General features: G+C 41.4%; 1 protein-coding gene across 1 annotated transcript in view; it reads right to left on the bottom strand.

Annotated features, from left to right (window-relative positions):
• LOC145396742 (agmatinase, mitochondrial-like) overlaps positions 1 to 22,312 on the bottom strand; it is a 37,742-nt gene that overhangs the window by 15,261 nt on the left and 169 nt on the right. Inside the window, exons 2-4 of the mRNA XM_080270028.1 lie at positions 21,546 to 21,732; positions 14,942 to 15,062; positions 2,393 to 2,588 (exon numbers count right to left, since the gene is read on the bottom strand). Of these exons, the coding sequence (XP_080126154.1) occupies positions 2,393 to 2,588; positions 14,942 to 15,062; positions 21,546 to 21,732 (504 nt within the window). The remainder of the gene's footprint in view (positions 1 to 2,392; positions 2,589 to 14,941; positions 15,063 to 21,545; positions 21,733 to 22,312) is intronic.

The following is a 22,312-nucleotide window of genomic DNA, read 5'->3' on the forward strand; positions in this document are numbered from 1 at the left end:
TTACACCACGATCCATCACCTACACTACCCTCCCCCATTTATACCACCCTCCCCACAGACACCACCCTCCCCACCTACACCACTCTCCCTGGGCTATACCACCCTTTCCACCTACACCATCCTCCCCCAGCTACAGCACCCTCCCCCATCTACACCACCCTCATTCTTTACACCTCCACCCTACCTACAGCACCCTCCTACAGCTCCATGCTACCTACACCACCCTCCCCACCTAAACCACCATCCTTCACCTACTCCACCTACCCCACCCTCCTCCACCTACACCACCCTTGCCCACCTAAACCATCCTTCCTCATCTGCGGTACCCTGCCTCAACTCACCTACGCCACCCTTCCTCACCTACACTACCCTAACCCATGTCACCTACACCACCCTCCTTCTGTACACCATCCTCCCCCACCGACTCCACCCTTCTCTATTTACACCACCCTCCCCACCTACACCACCGTCACCCACCTACACCACACTCCTCTATCTACACAACCCTTCTTTATTTACACCACCCTAACCCACCTACACCACTCTCACCCACCTACACCACCTTCCCCCACCTGCATCATCCTCACCCACCTACACCACCCTCACCCACCTACACCACGTTCCCCTTAACATAATGCCACATGACACCAGGAATATCGAGAGCTCTGGGCCACCGTTTGCCCCACGCCAACACCACCGGTGCAACTACCAGTACCACTACTACTACTGTACTACCACTACTACTACTACAACTAATAGTACTACTCCTGTTGCTGCAACTATACTAATATACCGTACCTCTAAACAAGCAGGACCATTCAGAGGGTGCATTACTCGCCTCCACCAACTAGCTTCAGGGCCTAACATGTGTCTTTACCCTATGACTTTGACTTTTGATCAGTTGCTCTCATAATTGAATTACATTTTTGCCTGACCCCTAACACTTCAACAAGTTTTGTCAAAATCAGGTAAAAACTGAGTTGCCCTTGCCGTTTCACCTTGATATTTGACCTTTTCCTGTGATCATCTTGAATTAATTGTTCTCAAAATCGAATCCCTTTATCCTTGTCTTACCTTGAAGTCTCACACAGAGTTTCGTCTAAACCGGATGGAAACTGTTTTAGTGTACACTGCCATATTTTCTTGAGAATTAACCTGCATTGTTTAAAAAAAACAACAGGTCATCCCCTTCGCTGACGCTCAACCGTTATTCTAAGTCTGGTGCGAATAAAATGAAACTTCTTCTTCTTCTTCTTTTTTCAGACACACGGATTGAAATTTGATCCACTTCTGTGATCATCTTTGGCTGATTTTTCTCAAAACCGAAGACCTTCATTTTTACCCGTCCCCGCCCCGGAAGGGCACGGGGACGGGTATTGTTTTCACTCGTTTTGTCTGTTTGCTTGTCTGTCTGTCTGTCTGCCTGTCCGTCTATTAACTTTACGCGAAAACTACTAGTACGATTTTGACTAAAATTGTGGGGATGATGGACCATAGCCTACTGATCACCGGAATAAGTTTGGGCTAAATTGGGCCAAAGCCCAGGCTGTAGGCCTCCCCCCCCCCCCAAAAAAAAAGTAAAAAAAAAAATCGTTTTTTCGCCATAACTCCTTTCAGATTCGTCATATCGACATGATACCAAAACCTAAAGGTGCATCTTTCAAACCTGCAGCCTATAACATGCCTCATTACATCAGGGGAATCACACCCCAGTTAGAGGTAGGGGGGTTAATGTCAGGTGGGTCGAGCCTAAAATTTCAAATCGGTATTAAATCGTCAATTTTTATCGTATTTACTCCAAATTTGATGCGTGACATCTTTGACTATAATCCTGTTGTGTTTCTAGGTCAGCACTAAAATGACTGCCGGAGACGGGTTTGCTGTACCTTAGCACCGCTTCATTTTTTTGTTTTTTGTTTTTTTGCCTTACTGTCAGATCTTCCCCGAGGCTTTGCCTAATCTGGATAAAAACTGTTGACTTTGCTGGCAAAAACTTTTCCTAACACTGTGACTTTGGCCTTTGGCCCATTATTTGCAATAACAGATGGTTATCCCATCCACTAATTATGCTTGAAATCGGTTAAAAACTCAACTGAATGATCTTTTTAAGTAGATAAACAGACAGACAGACAGAGAGACGGAATGAAACGTTGAGAAACATGACACTCACTCTCGTTTTGGGAGCGCGGGTGTAATAATGTAATTTAATGCAACCAGGTGGCCGCACTTCCGGGTTATATTACAAATCTCCCTCATCTCCCTCCCTATCCTCCCAGATGAGGCTGGTGTCATGCAGGAGAGGGTAGGTTTAGCCTGCAGTGCACCGGGTTCACGTGCAGATGAGTCTTTGGTCACAACAACAACACTTCCCCTTCAGACCCACTTACTAGACTCCTGCCGATGTTGCAGTCATTCTCCGATAACGCCGTTCCCCTCAACCCGATCTGCACCACCCTCTCGCAGGCCAACAGGCCCTCGTCGTAGGCTCGCTTGAAGGGCGTCCCGTGGCCTATTCTGCTGCCTAACACCTCATCCTGTAAGTCCGGGTGAGCGTCCACGTGTATGAGGCCAACGGGACCGTACTTTTCCTGAAAGATTATTATAATAGAAGAAAAGTAGTTAGGTGCATTAAGTCCATCAATAGTTTTCACACCACATTTCTACCTATTTGTGCCATTTTCAATAGTTAGAATCCTCTTTGTCCCTGTTCACCCAGCGGTATCAACAGGGACCTAAGTGTAACGACAGCTTTTGGGGATTGTATTCTAGGGGGAGATTGTGACTCAGAAAAATAAATGTCTCTCTTAACAGCCCTTATACCGTGGAAAGGTACTAGTTCTAAGCCTTCTTAGTCCTATCAATACAGTGACGTATATTTGTAGGTATTTTTCATGCTACCAGGATATCGTACTTTATTTAGAAAAGTCCCAAATTTCGAAGTCGAGTGTCAGAATATGAATCTAGATTCGTAAACCAAACTTCTAAATGAAGCTAGAATTATCATGCTAAGCTTCACATAATGAAAACTGGATAATACGGTCAAACCTTTGAAAACGAAACCAGGATCGTAAGATGAAGCTGCTTATGACGAAACTAGAATCATAATGTCAAACTTCTGGTAATGAAACTAGCATCATTAATGTCAAACTTCTGGTAATAAAACTGGGATGATCACGTCACACATCTGTAAATAAAAATCTAAAAGTCTGATAATGCACAAAGAATCGTCATCTCAAACGTTTAAAAACGAAACCAGAATAATCACTTCAAACATCTAAATATGAAACAAGAATCGTCACTTAAAAGTTCTGAAAATGAAACTAAAATCTCTACCTCGAACTAATGAAACAGAAACTAGAATCGTTATCACAAACTTCCGATAATGAAACAAGAATCGTCACCTCAGGCTTCTGAAAATGAAACTAAAATCAACATGTCAAACATCCTACAAGAACCGTCACCTCAAACCTCTGATAACGAAACAAGGATATCAGCCCAAACTCCTGAAAATGAAGTAGAAGCACCACATAATGAAACACGAATCGTCACCGCAGACTTCTGAAAATGAAAGTATAATCTTCAAGTCAAAAATCGGATAATATAACTAGAATCAGAGCCTCTTAAGGAGAAAAAGTGGCAGCAGAGTCTTGGTGTTGTATGGTTAAGCGTTAAAGTGGACTGCAAACCCAAAATATATTATTGTAATTTTCGGAGCACCTGCGTTTATTAGTTTAGGTCAGCCTGCATCCCACCCTACTGAGTGCAGTTAGCAATGATATAAGATGACAAACACTTCCCATATTGCTCCCATATTACTCACTTGACGTAAAAAAGTTGTCAGGAGAGAGAGAGAGAGAGAGAGAGAGAGAGAGAGAGAGAGAGAGAGAGAGAGAGAGAGAGAGAGAGAGAGAGAATATTATAACATTCTACATAGCCCTGTGACCTTGACCTTATACCATTTGTTCTCAAAGTTGTGTTACTTCATTCTTCCCTGAATATTAGCCTTTCCACCAGTGTTGGTTTATATTTTATCATGTGACCTTGGTCTTTGAATCATTGCTATCAAAGTCGAATCTTTTTATCCTTGCCTTACCCTGAACCCATCCAAAAGATCTGGCTCAAATCGGGTAAAAACTGTTTCAGCTGACCTGACCACGTGACTATAATATTTGAGTTAGTGTTTTCAAAATCTTTAGATCAGCACATAGGCAAGCTTTCAACATTTAAAATTGCTAGAAATCATGCAAAAGCTGTATTAAATCTATCTAAATCAAACTTTCTTCAAAAGCAAGCATCAAAACTACTTAACAGCCCTAATGACAACAGAATATTCTGGTCAACTCTTAATTCTTTCAATAATAACTTTAACAAGTCATCTTCCATTCCCCCACTAAAATCTTCAGATGGCAATATTACAAATGACCCACGTGGGAAAGCAGATATCTTTGCTAGTACCTTTGCAAGAAACTCTACCATAGATGATACCAGCCAGAATGTCTCAGTGCTGGAACTTGATTCTCCCGAAATTGTCCCACTTAAAATACAGACAAGATTCGTAAAATCCATCCTAGACAATTTACCTACCAACAAAGCTCCAGGCTCAGATGGAATTCCGCCAATTGTTTTGAAAAAGTGTTCCCCTGAACTTGCCTCTGTCCTAGCCAAATTATTCAGACTATGCATACGTACTTCTTTATTCCCAAATTCATGGAAAGAAGCCAATATCCACCCAGTTCCGAAGAAAGGAAGTTCGTCTGACCCCTCCAATTACAGACCAATAGCTGTCACATCTTCTCTTGGTAAGGTATTTGAAACTTTAATTAATAAGCATATTGTTAAACATCTTGAATCAACAACTTAATTAGTGATAGACAATACGGTTTTCACCACGAAAGATCCACCATTGACATACTCAACCTCTTAACTCATACCATCCATCAATCAATTGATCTTTTTGGAGAAACTCATGCAGTAGCTCTCGATATCTCTAAAGCTTTCGACAGAGTATGGCACCGTTCCCTGCTGTCCAAACTCCCTTGCTATGGACTAACGTCTTTTGTTCCTTTGATTTCTTCTTATCTTAGTGACAGGAAAATAAGAGTAAAAGTAGATGATGTATATTCGAATTTCCACTCAATTAACGCCGGCGTGCTGCAGGGATCAGTTCTGGCGCAAACCCTATTTCTGGTTCATATTAATGATCTCTTATCTGTCACTCACAATCCCATTCACTCATATGCAGATGACTCAACACTACATAGTTCATTCACACTCAGACATCCATTTACAAAGTCCAATATCTCTGCCTCTCAACTCAGTACAGCCATCTCCATAAATCAAGATCTAGCTACAATCAGTGAATGGGGACAAAACAACCTTGTCTCTTTTAATGTTAGTAAAACTAAATATATACAGTTTACTAATAGACAGATATTGCCAGATTCGTACATTACCTTCGGTGCTACTAATATTCCCATCACCAAAAGTATTGAAATTCTTGGTGTCTCACTTAACAGTGCCCTCAGCTGGACCTCTCATGTCAGATCACTTGCTAAAACCGCCTCAAAGAAACTTGGATTATTGTACAGAGTTCGTAACTTCTTCGCCGATGAGCAGTTAGCTATAATTTATAAGAGTCATGTGCGCTCTCAGCTTGAATATTGCTCACCCTTGTGGAATGGTTGTGGAGAGGTTGCATTAAGACAACCAGACAAAATTCAGAATAAAGCTGTTAGAATCATTAACAACCCTGCCATTACATATAAACTACCTCCCCTGCAAGTAAGAAGGAATGTTACCTCCCTTGCATTATTTTACAGATATTTTTTTGGCAAATGCTCAGACGAAGTCGCGTCCATGGTGCCACCTCTCCATGCCTTCCCTCGTGCTACACGGGCATCTGGTAGCGCTCATGACTGGAATGTTACCCAACCATATTGCAGAACTTCTGCCTATCAGAATTCTTTCATTCCCCGAACTGCATCTCTCTGGAACTCGCTTCCCCAGAGTTGTTTTCTTCCAAATTTCAACCCACAACTGTTTAAGTCTAACTGTTACAGATATTTTAAGAATAGAGGACACCAGTAATCTGGTGTATGGATTTTTTTTTTTTTCCCCATTTGTTTTTCCTTCCTCCGTTCTGTTATTTAAAAAAAATAAAATTAAAAAAAAAAAAAAAAATTCCATTAACTCTGATCCAAATCAGACCATTTTTATTTATTTATTTATTTATTTATTTTTTTTACACAGACGAGGGGCGAAATTTGACCTTGCTCTGTAACTTTAACCATCGACTAATTGCACTCTAAACACTAGATCAGCTCCTTGACTGACCTCCAATCTTTCCATGATGTTTTGTTAAAACTTGATCAAAATAGTTTCATGTGCTTTATGCACACATAGACGGACAAAAGGACAGAAGGATAGACACAGGCCGACCACAGTATAACACCGGCTCTTGCTTCGCGGGCAAGAATTATCTCTTCATGAGTCTTAACAGAAATGTAAGGAATACTATACTCTTCCCGCTGTAACCTGGCCTGAAGTTGCCATCTCTCCATCTTCATTCCTGAGTTTTTACAACATATTCACACTAAAATATGATGCCAGTCAGGAAGAGGTGCTACGGAAAGGATGAATAGGTGCAGGACTGTCTTTCTCTGCCACCGAACTACGTAAAATAAGCTGGAAAAGGACGAAAATCAAGGCCAAGTTAGTTGTAATGTAGGACAGTACCCGTGACCCCGTACCTGTAATGCCACAGAGAGAGAGAGAGAGAGAGAGAGAGAGAGAGAGAGAGAGAGCACAGGTAGGCCAGGCCAGGTTACTGCGGTGGTGTAAGTTGTGGGTAGGAGGCAACGATGTAAATACAAGCTGAGTGGAGACTGTGAGAGAGAAGCTGTGACTGGCATTACGGTGCACGGGGTGGGAAAATACACCGTTATACACTGGGCATCACTGTCGTCTTGGGACAATGTTGAGAAGAGATGGTGGTGGAGGAGGAGCAGGAGGAGGAGGAGGAGAAGGAGAAGATCAATGTTTTCTTTTTTTTTTTTATGCAGTATAAATCTGTTTATAAACTTAATTCTGTTCACATCTTACTGACAGTTCTCAGGTTGAATTGGCATCCGATCTGTGTCATCAGTCTACATTCGAGCCAGCAAAGGAAAGATTGTTTTTTTGCCGGAGTGTACTGTACAGTACCATTTGTATAGCACCCTCTATCCCCCTCCCCATCTCTCTCACCACTACCACCTCTGTCTGTCTGTTTCTCTGTCTGTCTGTCTGCCTGTCTGTTTGTCTCTTTGTCTCTGTCTGTCTGTCTGTCTCTCTCTCTCTCTCTCTCTCCCCCCTCTCTCTCTCTCTCTCTCTCTCTCTCTCTCCCCCCCTCTCTCTCTCTCTCTCTCTCTCTCAGTTTAGTACATAATCATATAAAGTGGAATTTGTCACACGATTAGATAACTGATTTTATCTCTGCTGATCCGAATGAGGTCGTCTGCAGTACCGGACTCACCTGATTATATAGATAGATAGATAGATAGATATAGATAGATAGATAGATAGACAGATAGATATACTATATATATATCCATCCATCCATCATCCAGTCCTGTGTCGCCCCATGAGGAGCGAAGGAACCCGGGGCTAGGCAAGTTGGTCCTGACATTTAAGATGAGAGTGACCAGCCTCACTCATCCCTGAGTGACATTACGTGAGCAATAAACCCCAACCACCCCTTGGATATAAACCTTCACCGGCTAAATCTGTTTGGAGCGCCATAATTACCCGCTAAACCACCAAGCGCCAAAATTTGGTTATAAGGTTACCACCCAGCGTAGTAAACCGTTTCCTGGTGTACAGGAAACCATTTGGCTTGTCACTCAGTGTACAGTCACCCACAGGTAGAAGGAAGAGGAAAGAATGAAGGAAAGAAAGACAGAAGAGAGAGTGTAAAGTCACCCGTAGGCAGAAGGACGAAGAAAGAATGAAGGAAAGAAAGACAGAAGAGGATGGAAGGAAAGATGGATGGAGGAGAGGAAAGGGCAGACACCCGAGAGCAGGAATACATCGAGTGAGTGCATGGTGAGTGCCCTCACCTACCACTTTTATATATATATATATATATATATATATATATATATATATATATATATATATATATATATAGCCTATGATTTCATCATCCTTTGTGTAATTTTTAACGCACAGTGTGCTGCATGTTTGATCACGAGCGTGTTCTGCCTCAGTCCCCCCCTTCTACCGTTATAGTAGAGTAAGTCGTTCTCTCTGTTGTCCAGAGCGGGATTGTCAACTCTATGTCCCCATGGCTTCATTTGCGCGTCCTTCTTACAAGTTGTATCAAGCTCTGCTGGCCCCTATATAATGAGCTCAGTCTCTGCATCATTGCCACTTAGATCTGCTCCTCATTTTGTTCACATCTCTGTCCTCCCCTGTACAGTTATTATTATTGTGAATTTCTCAGGAAGTCTCCAACCATCTAGCAGCTGTGTGATTTGAGTATAAGTGTTATTGCATTTTGTTCTTGTACTGTATAGCATAAGGTTAATTCTTGGGCCTGGAAAGTTTTTGTAAATTGTGTAGAATTCATTTTGTCAGCCAGTGGTAATAATAGTTTGTATCTGTAATTATTTATCTTGCATTAACTGAGCATTACCCAGTGTTTTCATTTCATCAGGGCTGACTTACATAAATTTACTCATGCTAATTTCGTGTTAATAGAGGCTATTGCAGTTAACCATATATTTAACCTGTTTTTGCCATTACATTATCCTTATGAGTCCTGAATGTTTTGTTGTTAGTTTGAGCATTAAACTTTAACTTGTAATTTTACCTAACTCTTTTGTTTTGAACCTGGAACTTTACGGGACAGTAGTGATTTTTAGTATTCTCACTTAAAGTGTACGTTATCTTTCTCTGTTCCGTAACATAAATTTGGCGACGTCTTATCAGGATATTCAGGATATTATCATAAGGATATTGCTTGATATTTTGTGACTGTTACTTATTAATTATGTCTACTATTACTACACTTGATGAAGCCAAAGATTTTTTGTCAAATGTGCAAACAGTGTGTGATGTAGAAAACAGAACAAAGAATGAACTTAAGATTGTTGCTCAACAATTGGGATTTGTTGTTCGCTCTCATCAGTCTAAAGATCAAATTGTTGCCATGATTAATGAAAGCTTGTTTAATGTAACTCCTCCAAATGAGCAAACGCAGATCGAGTTAGCTAAGTTACAGCTAGCCCTGCAGAAGTCCCGTGCTAAGGAGGCCGAGGCACAAGTTGAACTTGCTAGGATTCAGGCAGACCATGAGTATCGCATGAAACAAGGTGGAACTGGATCATCTAGCTCTGATGATTTTGATGTGGCTAAAAATGTTAAACTTGTCCCTCCTTTTAATGAATCTGATTTAACAAAGTATTTTCAGTTGTTTGAGAGGGTAGCTACAGGTTTTAATTGGCCAAAAAAGTATTGGCCAGTACTCCTTCAAACTGTTCTCACCGGTAAAGCTCAAGTAACTTATGCATCTTTGCCTCAGGATCAATCTGATAATTATGATGTAGTTAAGAGCTTGATTCTTAAGGCCTATGAGCTTGTTCCTGAAGCTTATAGAATAAAATTTAGGACAACTTACAAGCAAGATAAGCAATCCCATGTTGAGTATGCAAAAATCAAAGAAGATCTGTTAGAGCAGTGGTTAAATTCTAAGAATGTGGATTCTGATTTTGACAAATTTAAGCAGATGATTTTGCTGGAGGGCTTCAAAAGGTGTATTTATAAAGATGTAAGCCTATATCTTGATGAGAAAAGAATAGATAATTTGTCTGATGCTGCAGTTTTAGCTGATGAGTATGTTCTCACTCACAAGAGATATTCTAGAGAAAAAGGGAAAGCTGAGAGTAAGTACGTTGCCTCTACTTAGAGTACAGGTAACAGGAAAGTGAATAAAGATGATGTTTCTCAGGAAGTAAATACCAGCTTCACCTCTAGATTTCAGAAAAGTAAATGTACTTATTGTAGTAAGCTTGGACATACTACGGAGAGATGTTTCAGGAGACAGCGTGATGTGAACAAAAAGGAGTCTTTAAATATTCAGTCAATTGGTCTAGTGTCCACTCTTGAGAGTTCCCAGAATTCTTTAACTGAGTTAACTGAACCTGCTTTGAGGGGTAACTTAAATTCTCATGATGGAGCTCCTCTTTTGAGCAGTAACGTGGGTGACACTCTCAAGAGTTCATGTGCTAATTTCCTGTCTGATGGTTTTGTCAGTCCTCTGGACAGTAATGACAGGAAATCAGTTAAAATATATCGTGATACAGGTGCTTGCCAATCCCTTATGCTGACCAGTGTTCTAGGCTCTAATGTTAATTCCTCTGATGAAACTGTAATCTTACAAGGTGTAGGGAATAATTACTTCTCTGTCCCTCTGTGCAGAGTGAATTTAGAGTCTGGTTTTGTTAATGGTTCCGTTATGGTTGGGTTGGTTGAGACACTCCCAATGTCAGGTGTAACTTTCTTACTTGGAAATGATATTGGTGGAAGTCAAGTGTGTCCAGCTCCTCAGTTGTCTAGTGAGCCAGTGGCTGTGTCCCAGGGTTGTGATGTCCCTGATGTGTTCCCTGCATGTGCTGTCACTAGGGCTAAGTCTAAAGTTACTGGTGATTTAGAGGATAATGATGATGATGATGTTATCCTAGCTGACACTTTTCTTGCTAATTTGGACCACTCACCAGATGAGGCAGTACCCCGTAGTGTTGATAATTTGTCTCGTCAAGAGTTGGTTGAGTTGCAGGTTGCTGACCCTGAGTTGAAAGGTCTAGCTAACTCTGTTTACAGTGAAGAGGAGTCAGCTGGTGCTTCTACTTGTTATTATGTAAAGTCAGGAGTACTTATGAGGAAGTGGAGACCCCCAACAGCATCAGCCGACTGTGAATGGGAGGTTGTACATCAAGTTGTCATCCCTCGTGTTTGTAGGCAGGATATCATTCGAGTGGCTCATGATACCAGTTTGGCAGGACACCTTGGAGTGAGGAAGACTGTGGCACGCATTTTGAAACACTTCTACTGGCCAGGTATCTTCAGGGATGTTTCCTGGTATTGTAAGTCTTGTCACACCTGTCAAGTTGTGGGGAAGTGTAATCAGACCGAAAAGGTTGCACCTCTAGTTCCCATTCCTCCTTTTGAGGCGCCTTTCACCCGTGTGTTGGTGGATATTGTGGGCCCTCTTCCTAAGACTTCTTCAGGATTTTCTTATGTGTTGACCATGATTGATATGGCTACTCGTTATCCTGAAGCCATTCCACTTAGAAACATCTCAGCAAAGAACGTGGTTAAGGAAATGCTAGGGTTCTTCACAAAGTTTGGTCTGCCCAAGGAGGTACAGTCAGACCGGGGAAGTAATTTCATGTCAAACGTTTTCAAGCAGTCTCTGAAAGAGTTGGGCATCACCCAGATCACGTCTTCAGCTTACCATCCCCAGACCCAAGGAGCGTTGGAGAGATATCATCAAACACTCAAATCGATGCTCAAGAAATACTGTTTGGAACATCAGAAAGACTGGGATAAAGGTCTTCCATTCGTTGTATTTGCTGCAAGAGAATCTCCAAATGAATCACTGGGCTTCTCACCTTTTGAACTACTGTTTGGCCATGAAGTAAGAGGACCCCTTAAGTTACTCAAGGAATGCTGGCTGTCGGAAGAAGATGACGTCAACCTGCTGGAGTATGTGATGAAGTTCAAAGAACGGCTGTCCACTGCTTTACAGCTGGCGAGAGAGAATTTAGGAGCTGCTCAGGAGAAGATGAAGACTTGGTATGATAAGAAGTCCAGGTTGCGCCACTTTCAGCCAGGAGATCAGGTTTTGATTCTGCTACCGGTGCATGGGCAACCTCTTCAAGCCAAGTTTAGTGGTCCTTATTTCGTGGAGAAGAAACTCAGTGATGTCAACTATGTCATCGCCACACCAGATCGCAGAAAGAACAAGCAACTATGTCACATCAACATGCTAAAGTTATATCACAGGCGGGACGAAAATAATCCAGTCTGCACTGTAGCTGTTCCACCCGAGTCTGCAAGTGAAGCTCTCCCATGCAGTATGAGCCTGAGTGATAGTTTGGGGAAGAATCCTGATATCATGAATGATCTCCAGACTAAGCTTTCTCATCTACCACCCAAGGAAAGGCAGGAGTTTTCGGCATTACTGCAGGAGTACCCGCAAGTGTTCCGTGCTACTCCAGGAAGAACCACTGTGTTGATGCATGATGTCGATGTTGGAGACGCAAAGCCAATTAAATTGCCTCCTTACCGTGTGAACCCAGTGAAAGTTCCTCTCATCCAGAAGGAGCTTGGCTACCTGTTGGATCACAAGATGATTGAGCCCTGTCAGAGCGAGTGGAGTTCTCCTGTCACTTTAGTCCCTAAGCCAGGTGGGTCACAGCGGCTTTGCATCGACTACAGACATGTTAATCAGATAACTAAAACAGACACTTACCCTCTCCCTCGTGTGGAAGATTGCATAGACAAGATCGGAAAGGCTAGGTACATAAGTAGGTTTGATTTGTTAAAGGGATACTGGCAAGTACCTATGACTGAACGTGCTAGGGAGATCTCATGTTTTGTAACATTAGGAAAGACATTTGCATGTTCTGTAATGCCATGTACAGATTGTTTTAGAGTAATAAGAAATTTCCTTTGTAAATTTCTTTTTTCTTTGTGGGGAGGTGTTACATAGCCTATGATTTCATCATCCTTTGTGTAATTTTTAACGCACAGTGTGCTGCATGTTTGATCACGAGCGTGTTCTGCCTCAGTCCCCCCCTTCTACCGTTATAGTAGAGTAAGTCGTTCTCTCTGTTGTCCAGAGCGGGATTGTCAACTCTATGTCCCCATGGCTTCATTTGCGCGTCCTTCTTACAAGTTGTATCAAGCTCTGCTGGCCCCTATATAATGAGCTCAGTCTCTGCATCATTGCCACTTAGATCTGCTCCTCATTTTGTTCACATCTCTGTCCTCCCCTGTACAGTTATTATTATTGTGAATTTCTCAGGAAGTCTCCAACCATCTAGCAGCTGTGTGATTTGAGTATAAGTGTTATTGCATTTTGTTCTTGTACTGTATAGCATAAGGTTAATTCTTGGGCCTGGAAAGTTTTTGTAAATTGTGTAGAATTCATTTTGTCAGCCAGTGGTAATAATAGTTTGTATCTGTAAATATTTATCTTGCATTAACTGAGCATTACCCAGTGTTTTCATTTCATCAGGGCTGACTTAGATAAATTTACTCATGCTAATTTCGTGTTAATAGAGGCTATTGCAGTTAACCATATATTTAACCTGTTTTTGCCATTACATTATCCTTATGAGTCCTGAATGTTTTGTTGTTAGTTTGAGCATTAAACTTTAACTTGTAATTTTACCTAACTCTTTTGTTTTGAACCTGGAACTTTACGGGACAGTAGTGATTTTTAGTATTCTCACTTAAAGTGTACGTTATCTTTCTCTGTTCCGTAACAATATATATATATATATATATATATATATATATATATATATATATATATATATATATATATTTAAGAGCCTCGTTGTTTGTTTGTTTGGTTGTTTGTTCTTCATTCATGTCCAAACCAAGGGCCTGAGACTCCTAGACACATATATTCTGAATCAGGGTGCCCCAAGGATGGTTTTAGGGGGGTCAAAATTTTTATGTAGGTTCTTTGAGGTCACAGGTGGTGTTCGCCTTTTTGGCCCGGGCAACGCAGGGTACCCCTGCAGCCCAATTTTTGGCATGGAGACTCACATGACCTCCAGTTCGGATATAGGCTTCATAAGCTATTTGAGGTTGACCTCCGAGGCCATATGAGGTCACCGGTCGGAGGTCATTTGAGGTTACCGGTAATAGTAAACAAGGGCGCTCAAATACTGTGCGTTAGTCTGCCAAAGCTGAAATAGAAAGTCCTGGACCTCTTATAATCCCTCTTCAAAATCATTAGAGGTTCATGGTCATTCTCGAGTAGAAAGACTGAACTAGAACTAATAGGATTAGAGTGTTCGCCTTTTTTGGCCCGGCAACGCCGGGTACTCCTGTTAGTGAGAGAGAGAGAGAGAGAGAGAGAGAGAGAGAGAGAGAGAGAGAGAGAGAGAGAGAGAGAGCTCAGAGAGAGAGAGAGAGAGCTCAGAGAGAGAGAGAGAGAGAGAGAGAGAGAGAGAGAGATCAGAGAGAGAGAGAGAGAGAGAGAGAGAGATCAGAGAGAGAGAGAGAGAGAGAGAGAGAGAGAGAGACTACTCCTATACTAGCTAATGATAAATGAAGAAGTGACATTTTGAATGAGAGCGACACGTGGGAGTGGATGTATTGTATTGGCTTTGTGTGTGTGTGTGTGTGTGTGTGTGTGTGTGTGTGTGGTAGTACACTCAGGGTTACATACAGGAAATGACATCCCGGTTCCCACTTCATTGCCAATCACAGACAGGCCCAGAATCAGGACACATACAGATCAGGAGGCGATTGTGTTACCTCTGAACCTCCGTGGCTCTTAACATATTACACAATAGACGGTTTGGTTTCAACTGACGGAGCTTGGCCACTCCCCCATTTGAATACCAAGGCGGTTTTGGATGAAAATTGATGAATCTTTTTATGGGGTAGGAATGAGTCTTCCTGGGTACTCATGATATATATCCTCTAATCTATATATCCTTCAACTAAGCTGAAAAGAGGTTACGGATCTCTGTAAGGTGAAAACAACCAGACTGTAACTACTGATGCTTTCTTAGAGGTTTGACTAAGTATGTTGATGACTTTGATGACATAACTCATTCCTCTTTATAATTTATTTTCTTTTAATGTGATTAAACAACTATGTAAAAGGATGAGTGTTGAAATTTACTAGACAATTTAAAGAAACCTCAATACCGACCTTCATAGCCTGCAGTATGGGGTAGGAGATGGTGTGGTCGCCGCCCATGGTGAGGGGGATGCAGCCTGTCTTCACGATGTCACTGTACTGCCTCTTGATTTGACGGCAGGCTTCAGGCAGGCTGGCCAAGGGGACGACGTGGGCATTACAACATTGTAGGTAAATTCTACTGTACCACTCAAAAAAATTAACCTCTCCATCTAGTTGTCAAAGTCCAGGCTGACACTACTACTCCTACACATCTTCTATACACAGCTTATCATCTTGGGGTCTGTGCCTCCTTATTTCCCTCACCTACCACGTAACAGGACCCTGTTTCGATACTAGCGAGCGCTGTCCGCCACAGGAAGGCGAATGCTGACTTGTGGTCAGTGGGTCTGCCCCGCCGTACTGATCAGGATGGAGCAAAAAAAAAAAAAAATTACTCCTATTTTAATTCTATTCTTGCTGTATGGTGGCAATGGCCTTTGTTGCTGTACTGCCAAAATCTTTTATAGCAATCAGTCAGAGTCTCTTCTAGGTGTAGGGGCCGAGGTTAGGCTACCATAGTTCAATACACGTAAGGACAGATGATCAGCCTACTTCCTTTGGTGGCATTATATGGTCGAAAAACTTGCAATTACCTCTTGGGGATGGAGCCAGTTAAGAAGCGTCACACCGACTGGGGCGTTCTAATCACTAGACCACCAAGTAGAAGGACATTTCTAAATGACATCATCTCTGACATCACTAATTTCACTTTGGACATTGGCTCATTTCCTGGACACTGTAAAAACATCTTTACGTGGCATAAGTTTTGACATCACTAATTTCACTTACGTCAGCCTTGACATGGGACTGTGGTGCTGGAGAGGGAGTCCTTCATGTGGTGGCACTGATATAACCAGGAGCTGAGCTTTCTCGAAACAAGGATGGTGAACTGCATTCAGAAGAGCTTGGGGTTGCAACTACTACTGCTACAACAACAACAGCTACTAATACTACTGCCTTGGCATTATAGCCACGATGTTATGCTGGATACCAAAATAGTCTGTGCTTTTTAAAGCGCCCCTTTTACTCTAACCTGGGTGGTGGTAATTGGTGACGATCATCCATTCACTTGATATAGTGCTGCATACTTCTTCCTTCATCTCTTTCATTCTGTTTCTGTGTCTGCCCTCCTCTCTTTCTACTTCTCCCTTCCTTTCCTGTCGCATTTTACTACTCTTCTTTCAAGTGGTTCTGCACTATGCCCGTGTTGTGGGGCGCTGTCACCCGCAACTGAACATCGCCTCACAGTGTGGGACGACCCTGCATGGGCGGTTGTTTGCCTGCGGGTGATGGGTTTGCTTGGCCAGACAGATCGGGTTTGACCAATAACACTACGAGTATAACACAACCTAAAATTGTAATCACTCCATGATGAACGCTAAATTGTAAAATTAGATTAAGACTAAAATACAATGAAATTCATGAAAAAGTGCTGTAGAAAGGATGCTAAGCAGAAATTACGAGCGAGAGGGCACAGCGCAGCAATGTTTACTCCAAGGTCCATGTTCAATTGTTCAGTTGAGAAATGGGCGGCCAGACACGACCCGGCCCGACCGGGATGGTTTTCAGAGGTTAATAACTTTTCTATTATGTGATATAGAGAAGAGATTCATTCAGCAGATAGTAGATACATTCAAAAAAATTTATTTTAGCTATATATTTATTCGTGAGACCAAAGAAACCACCTGGAAGCCCAGCTTTCCAAGGAAATGTACCGAGGTCTTCAACTGACATGCTTCAGTAAGAAAACAGATTAAAGCATTATGAAAGTGACATATGCAAGGTATGAATTGTTATTCACTTTCATAACGGGAGCGTGCGTGCGTGCGTGTGTGTGTGTATATGTGTGTGTGTGTGTGTGTGTGTGTGTGTGTGTGTGTGTGTGTGTGTGTGTGTGTGTGTGTGTGTGTGTGTGTGTGTGTGTGAGAGAGAGAGAGAGAGAGAGAGAGAGAGAGAAATTAAATATTATAGCTCGGCTCTTCTTCTGTTATTGTTCAACTACGTCACCAGAAATGTTGAGCGTTTACACCAAGTTGAAGTTATGATGACAGGCGTATGCACAAACGCTCGCTTTCTCGCCACGCGCTCACAAAGCGCACTTTAATGGTATTGTCATTTTCCTCCACTGACCTTCCTGAAACAAGATGCAAAAGGACGAAAATTTGGCCAAGTTAAAATGAAAAGAGTATAGTATCACCTTCAAGTATATACCCTAATGCAGCACTAAAGGTTAAGAGAAAGTGATCGTTAATCCAGATAGTGTGTTTTCATCCTTTCTCAGCTGATTTTTTTTTTTTTTTTTTAATGAACATATATCCTTAACACTTTTCAGTTGACGGAATGGTATGGTCTGACTGGAGGATAAAACTGACTAGTAACTAAGGAGGCTCAATCAAACTTCATAATTAAAGCAACAAATGTCACTCAACCACGACTTAGTATTCCCTTCGCGGGAGTGGTTCAGTTCTTCAGATGAAAACAAACCGACCACAGTTTATCTCCCAGCTGAATAAAATTGCCTGAATAAAATGAACAAGTACGCTCATGGCAACAAGAAAGAATAATATGCTCAGAGATTAAAAACATACGGTTTATAAAACATTTTTTATTAAAGACATTAATAGCTAGTTTCTGTCCTAGGTAGGAAAATGGGTCTTGATGATGATGATGATGACGATGACGATGACGATTGCAGTTTACCCTTTGCTCGCTAGGATATCATTCATGCAAATATTATCCTGTTGTTTTAGACTGTAAGAAGAACCGATGTGCATCCGTATCAACAAATAATATCCTGAGAACCTGGAGCTTTGAGAATATTCCTGACCTCTCTCTGATGGTGAACTGTAACATTTCATTTTGAGTGTATTATCATCAGAGTTAACATTTATGTTTGTCAGTTTTTTTAGTTTATTACTACACTCGTGCTCACCATACGAGAGCGGTGTCCTTAGTTGTTCAATGTGTGTGTGAGTATTGTCGTCGACGAGCAGTACTCAAAGATAAAGAAACATTGAAGGATCTTGAAGACTTGCACAAGTCCTATGTTTTGGTCCCAGTTGACAAAACAAATAATAATATAGCAATCACCTGTAAAGTATATTACATAAAAACACTTTTACAAGAATTGGGCATGATCGATCAAGTCTCCGAAACATATACAACAGTTAGTAGTAAAGAGAGTATGATCGTTGAAAAGCAGTCATCATACTCATCTAGTCACGGAATCGAAGTAAATGATGACAACAAAAAATTACCATACATAAATAGTATAGTATAAATGCATAAAGACCCTGTAAAATTCAGATTCATAATTTCCTCCAGAGTATGTGCAACAAAATCATTGACAAAGAAACTATCACACATTTATAAATTGATTTTCAAGCAGCACAAAAGATATTGTTATAAATTAAATTTACAGGAATCAACCGTATATGAATATGTGATAACTCAGATATGTGCAGAAAGGATATTGCTTCCATCAACCACAAAAGAAACGCAAGAAATGAAGCAACATATGATTTTTCAACGTTATACACGAAGATTGAACACGAGGCTATAAAAAAGAAGTTGGAATGGACAGTGCAAGTTGCTTTTAAAGGATTGAATAAGAATATGATCGCAGTAGGTGAACACGAAGGATACTGGGTAAATAAAAGAGATGGTAAAAACTTGACGTTCTCAGTGGATCAGATAACTGATATAACAAATTACCTGGTAGAAAACTGCTTTTTTACTTGTGGAAATATGGTTTTCAAACAGTGCATAGGAATACCCATGGGAACAGACCCAGCCCCATTCATGGCAAATCTATACTTATATAGTTATGAATTCAAGTGGATGGAACGAATGTAAAAAGTTCAATATTCATTAGCGAAGAAATTTAACAAAACTAGACGATTCCTTGATGATCTAATATCCTTAAACAATGAGGAAGAAATACATCCGGTAGCACTAGTATTAAATAAAGAAATCACCGACCACTGCCAAGCAAGCTTTTTGGAAATTAATATCAAATAGAAAACAAAGTTATATCAACAAAACTCTATGACAAAAGAGATGATTATAATTTTGAAATTGTATCATACCCATATTTGTCGGGAAACATACCTAGAGTTCCAGCGTGTGGTGTATACATGTCTCAGTTGCTACGGGTCGCAAAGGCATGTGCAAATTTGGAAAACTTTACTATAAGAATTCAACAGACCACAAGAAAATTCGTCAGTCAAGGATTGTTCAAAACAGAATTACGCAAGACATTAAAGAAAACGTATCACCGTCATTATAACTCCTTCAAACACCTGAAAGGAGATATAAATAGTCTTACAATAGAAATATTTGATTCTGCTACGGACACAATAGTATCCTAGGGCCGTCGACGGGCAGAGAGTGCTTACGGGATCCTTCCTGGCTCTGTAGCAGATTAAAACTAACAGCCATAACCAATTATACCTACCAGTCTGGACTCAACTGGATGCTACTCAATCGACCATAACAGCAACAAACCATTCCTCTCAGTTACAACGACCAGTTACCCCTACCAACTGAGACACAACTGGATACGACCTAATGAACGATGAAAACACAAACCATTACTGCCAAAGTGAACTCCACTGGAAATGGCATATTTGTCCTAGCTTTTCATTGTGTGTGTGTGTGTGTGTGTGTGTGTGTGTGTGTGTGTGTGTGTGTGTTGAGAACGATAGGTCAGAGGTAAAGATCACATGGCGGGGATAACCTAAATAGCTTTCTTCTGATTCAAGCCAAACTTTGAGGAAGGGTTCAGGGATTAGCATGGGTAATGGGGTTCAGTTTTGAAAATGTCTAATCAAAGATCAACGTCACAGCGAAAGGACAAAAGTCAAGGTTGCAGGGCAAGGTGGCAAGGTAAATTCAAACAGTTATGACCCAGTCTGGACAAAACTTCATGGAAGAGCTAAAGATAGGACAAGAATGAAGTATTTCGATTTTCAGAGCAATGAAACAAAGGTCAAGGTCACAGGGCAAAGTTTACTGTTCAGCCCTTTGACAAAATGACGGCCGTTGCACTCTGACTACTTGTTCTTGTTTGTTCGTTTATTTACTAACAGTGATATATATTGATGATTTCTTTGCCATTATTAATGGTACAATTTTGTTAAATGTAATCTGTTTTTCTACAGACTTTATATACTTATATATTCAGTCCTTTTGTATTTCCTTTTGGAATGCAGATATTCATTGAACAATACATATATATATATATATATATATATATATATATATATATATATATATATATATATAGATAGATAGATAGATAGATAGATAGATTGATAGATAGATATCCATCCATCCATCCATCATCCAATCCTACATTGCCCAATGAGGAGCGTAGGAGCCCGGGGCTAGGCAGTTGGTCCCGACATTTAAGATGAGAGTGACCAGCCTCACTCATCCCCGAGTGGCATTACATGAGCAATCAACCCCAACCCCCCCTTGGATATAAACCTTCTCCTGCTCAATCCGACTGGAGCACAATAATTACCCACTAAACCACCAGGCGTCAAAATATGGTTAGATGGTTACCACCCAGCGTAGTAAATGGTTTCCTGGTGCACAGGAAACCATTTGGCTTGTCACTCAGTGTACAGTCACCCACAGGCTGAAGGAAGTGGAAAGAACGAAGGAAATAAAGACAGAAGAGGGAGTGTAAAGTCATCCGTAGGCAGAAGGAAAAGGAAAGAATGAAGGAAAGAAAGACAGAAGAGAATGGAAGGAAAGAAGGATGGAGAGGAAAGGGCAGACACCCGAGAGCAGCACTACATCCAGTGAGTGGATTGTGAGCGCCCCCATCTACCACACTATCTATCTATCTATCTATCTATCTATCTATCTATCTATCGATAGATAGATAGATAGATAGATAGATACAGTATATATATATCCATCCATCCATCTATCATCCAATCCTACGTTACCCCATGAGGAGAGTAGGAGCCCGGGGCTAGGCAGTTGGTCCTTATATATATATATATATATATATATATATATATGTATACAGTATATATGTACAAAGGAAACTATTCTGTTTAATCTAATTTGGCATAAATTTCACATATTCCTTTATTAATCAGTGGCATATAATAATAGACTAACGTTAGAATATGATGCTGGTTACGAAAAAGTTATGAAGGATGTGGGACCGTGGTTTTATCTTACTCTGCCGCTGAACTACGTGAAATATACTGTAAATGCACAAAACCTAGACCAAGTTAAGATAGTAGTTGTAGTAGTAGTAGTAGTACCAGTAGTAGTAGTAGTAGTAGTAGTAGTAGTAGTAGCAGTAGTAGCCCCAGGTTCATCTGAATGTGAACCCAGTGGACTGCAGGCTGAAGTTGTTCCTCTCCTGCTTCCGAAGGACAGAAAGGGAGCAGGGGGACGTTTGTATAATCAAGCATCTCCACCGTCTGGTTATATCAATGCCACCACTTCAAGGCATGCCTCATCAGCAGCCAAAGTTACAGTCGAAGTATACAGTATAAATAACATCCCCATAAAGTAGGAGGTACAAACGTTGGGTCTGTGTACTCACTCGTACATGGTGACAAAGACGTCGCCAATATCGGCCACGTTGAGGGACAGGAAAGGGTTGACACCAGTGCCCTGGTTGAACGGTCTCATGGGGGACTCGGAGCGCAGGTGGCGGGGTCCGTACCTGGCCCCGCTTCGATTGCTGGTGCCTGTGTCCAGAGGTATGCCCACGAAACAAGCGTCCAGGCCTGGTACAGATAAACAGATAGAGATGAATAGATAGATTAACAGAGACACAGCTGATAGAGATAGGTTGAAGGTAGAGGGTTTGCAGAGGGGAACGAAAGTGGAGGAGGGATAAATGGAGGGAAGGAGAGAAAAAAAGAGGAGGGGTGAGATGTACTGGAGGGAGAAGGGGCAGGAAGTAAAAGAGAAAGAGGGATGAAGAGAGAGAACGGAGTAAAGAGAGGGAGTGGAGGAAAAAACTAAGGAGGAAGAGAGGGAGTGAGGAAGCAATCCTGGTACAGCTTCGTTTGTTGGTGCCTGTGTCAGGAAGTATGGCCAAGAAACACCCGTCCAGACTTCGTGGAACATGGGGTAAAATGGGTCCATGGTAAAATGGGTCCATGGAGAAATATGCCCACATGGAAAATATATCCTTGAGTCAGAATAGGTCCATGGTGAATATAGGTTCACGAGGGAAAATAGGCCCGTGGGGAAAAAAGGTCCATGGGGAAAATTTGACATTGCAGAAACAGATCCCTGGAGGAAAATAGGAGGGTGGGGAGATGACCCCTTGTGGGCGTAGCTGGAGACGGGCTAATGTGC

The sequence above is a fragment of the Coenobita brevimanus genome, chromosome 39 (genome assembly GCF_032717465.1).
Source record: "Coenobita brevimanus isolate Jiangsu-jjx chromosome 39, ASM3271746v2, whole genome shotgun sequence".
NCBI lineage: Eukaryota > Metazoa > Arthropoda > Malacostraca > Decapoda > Coenobitidae > Coenobita > Coenobita brevimanus.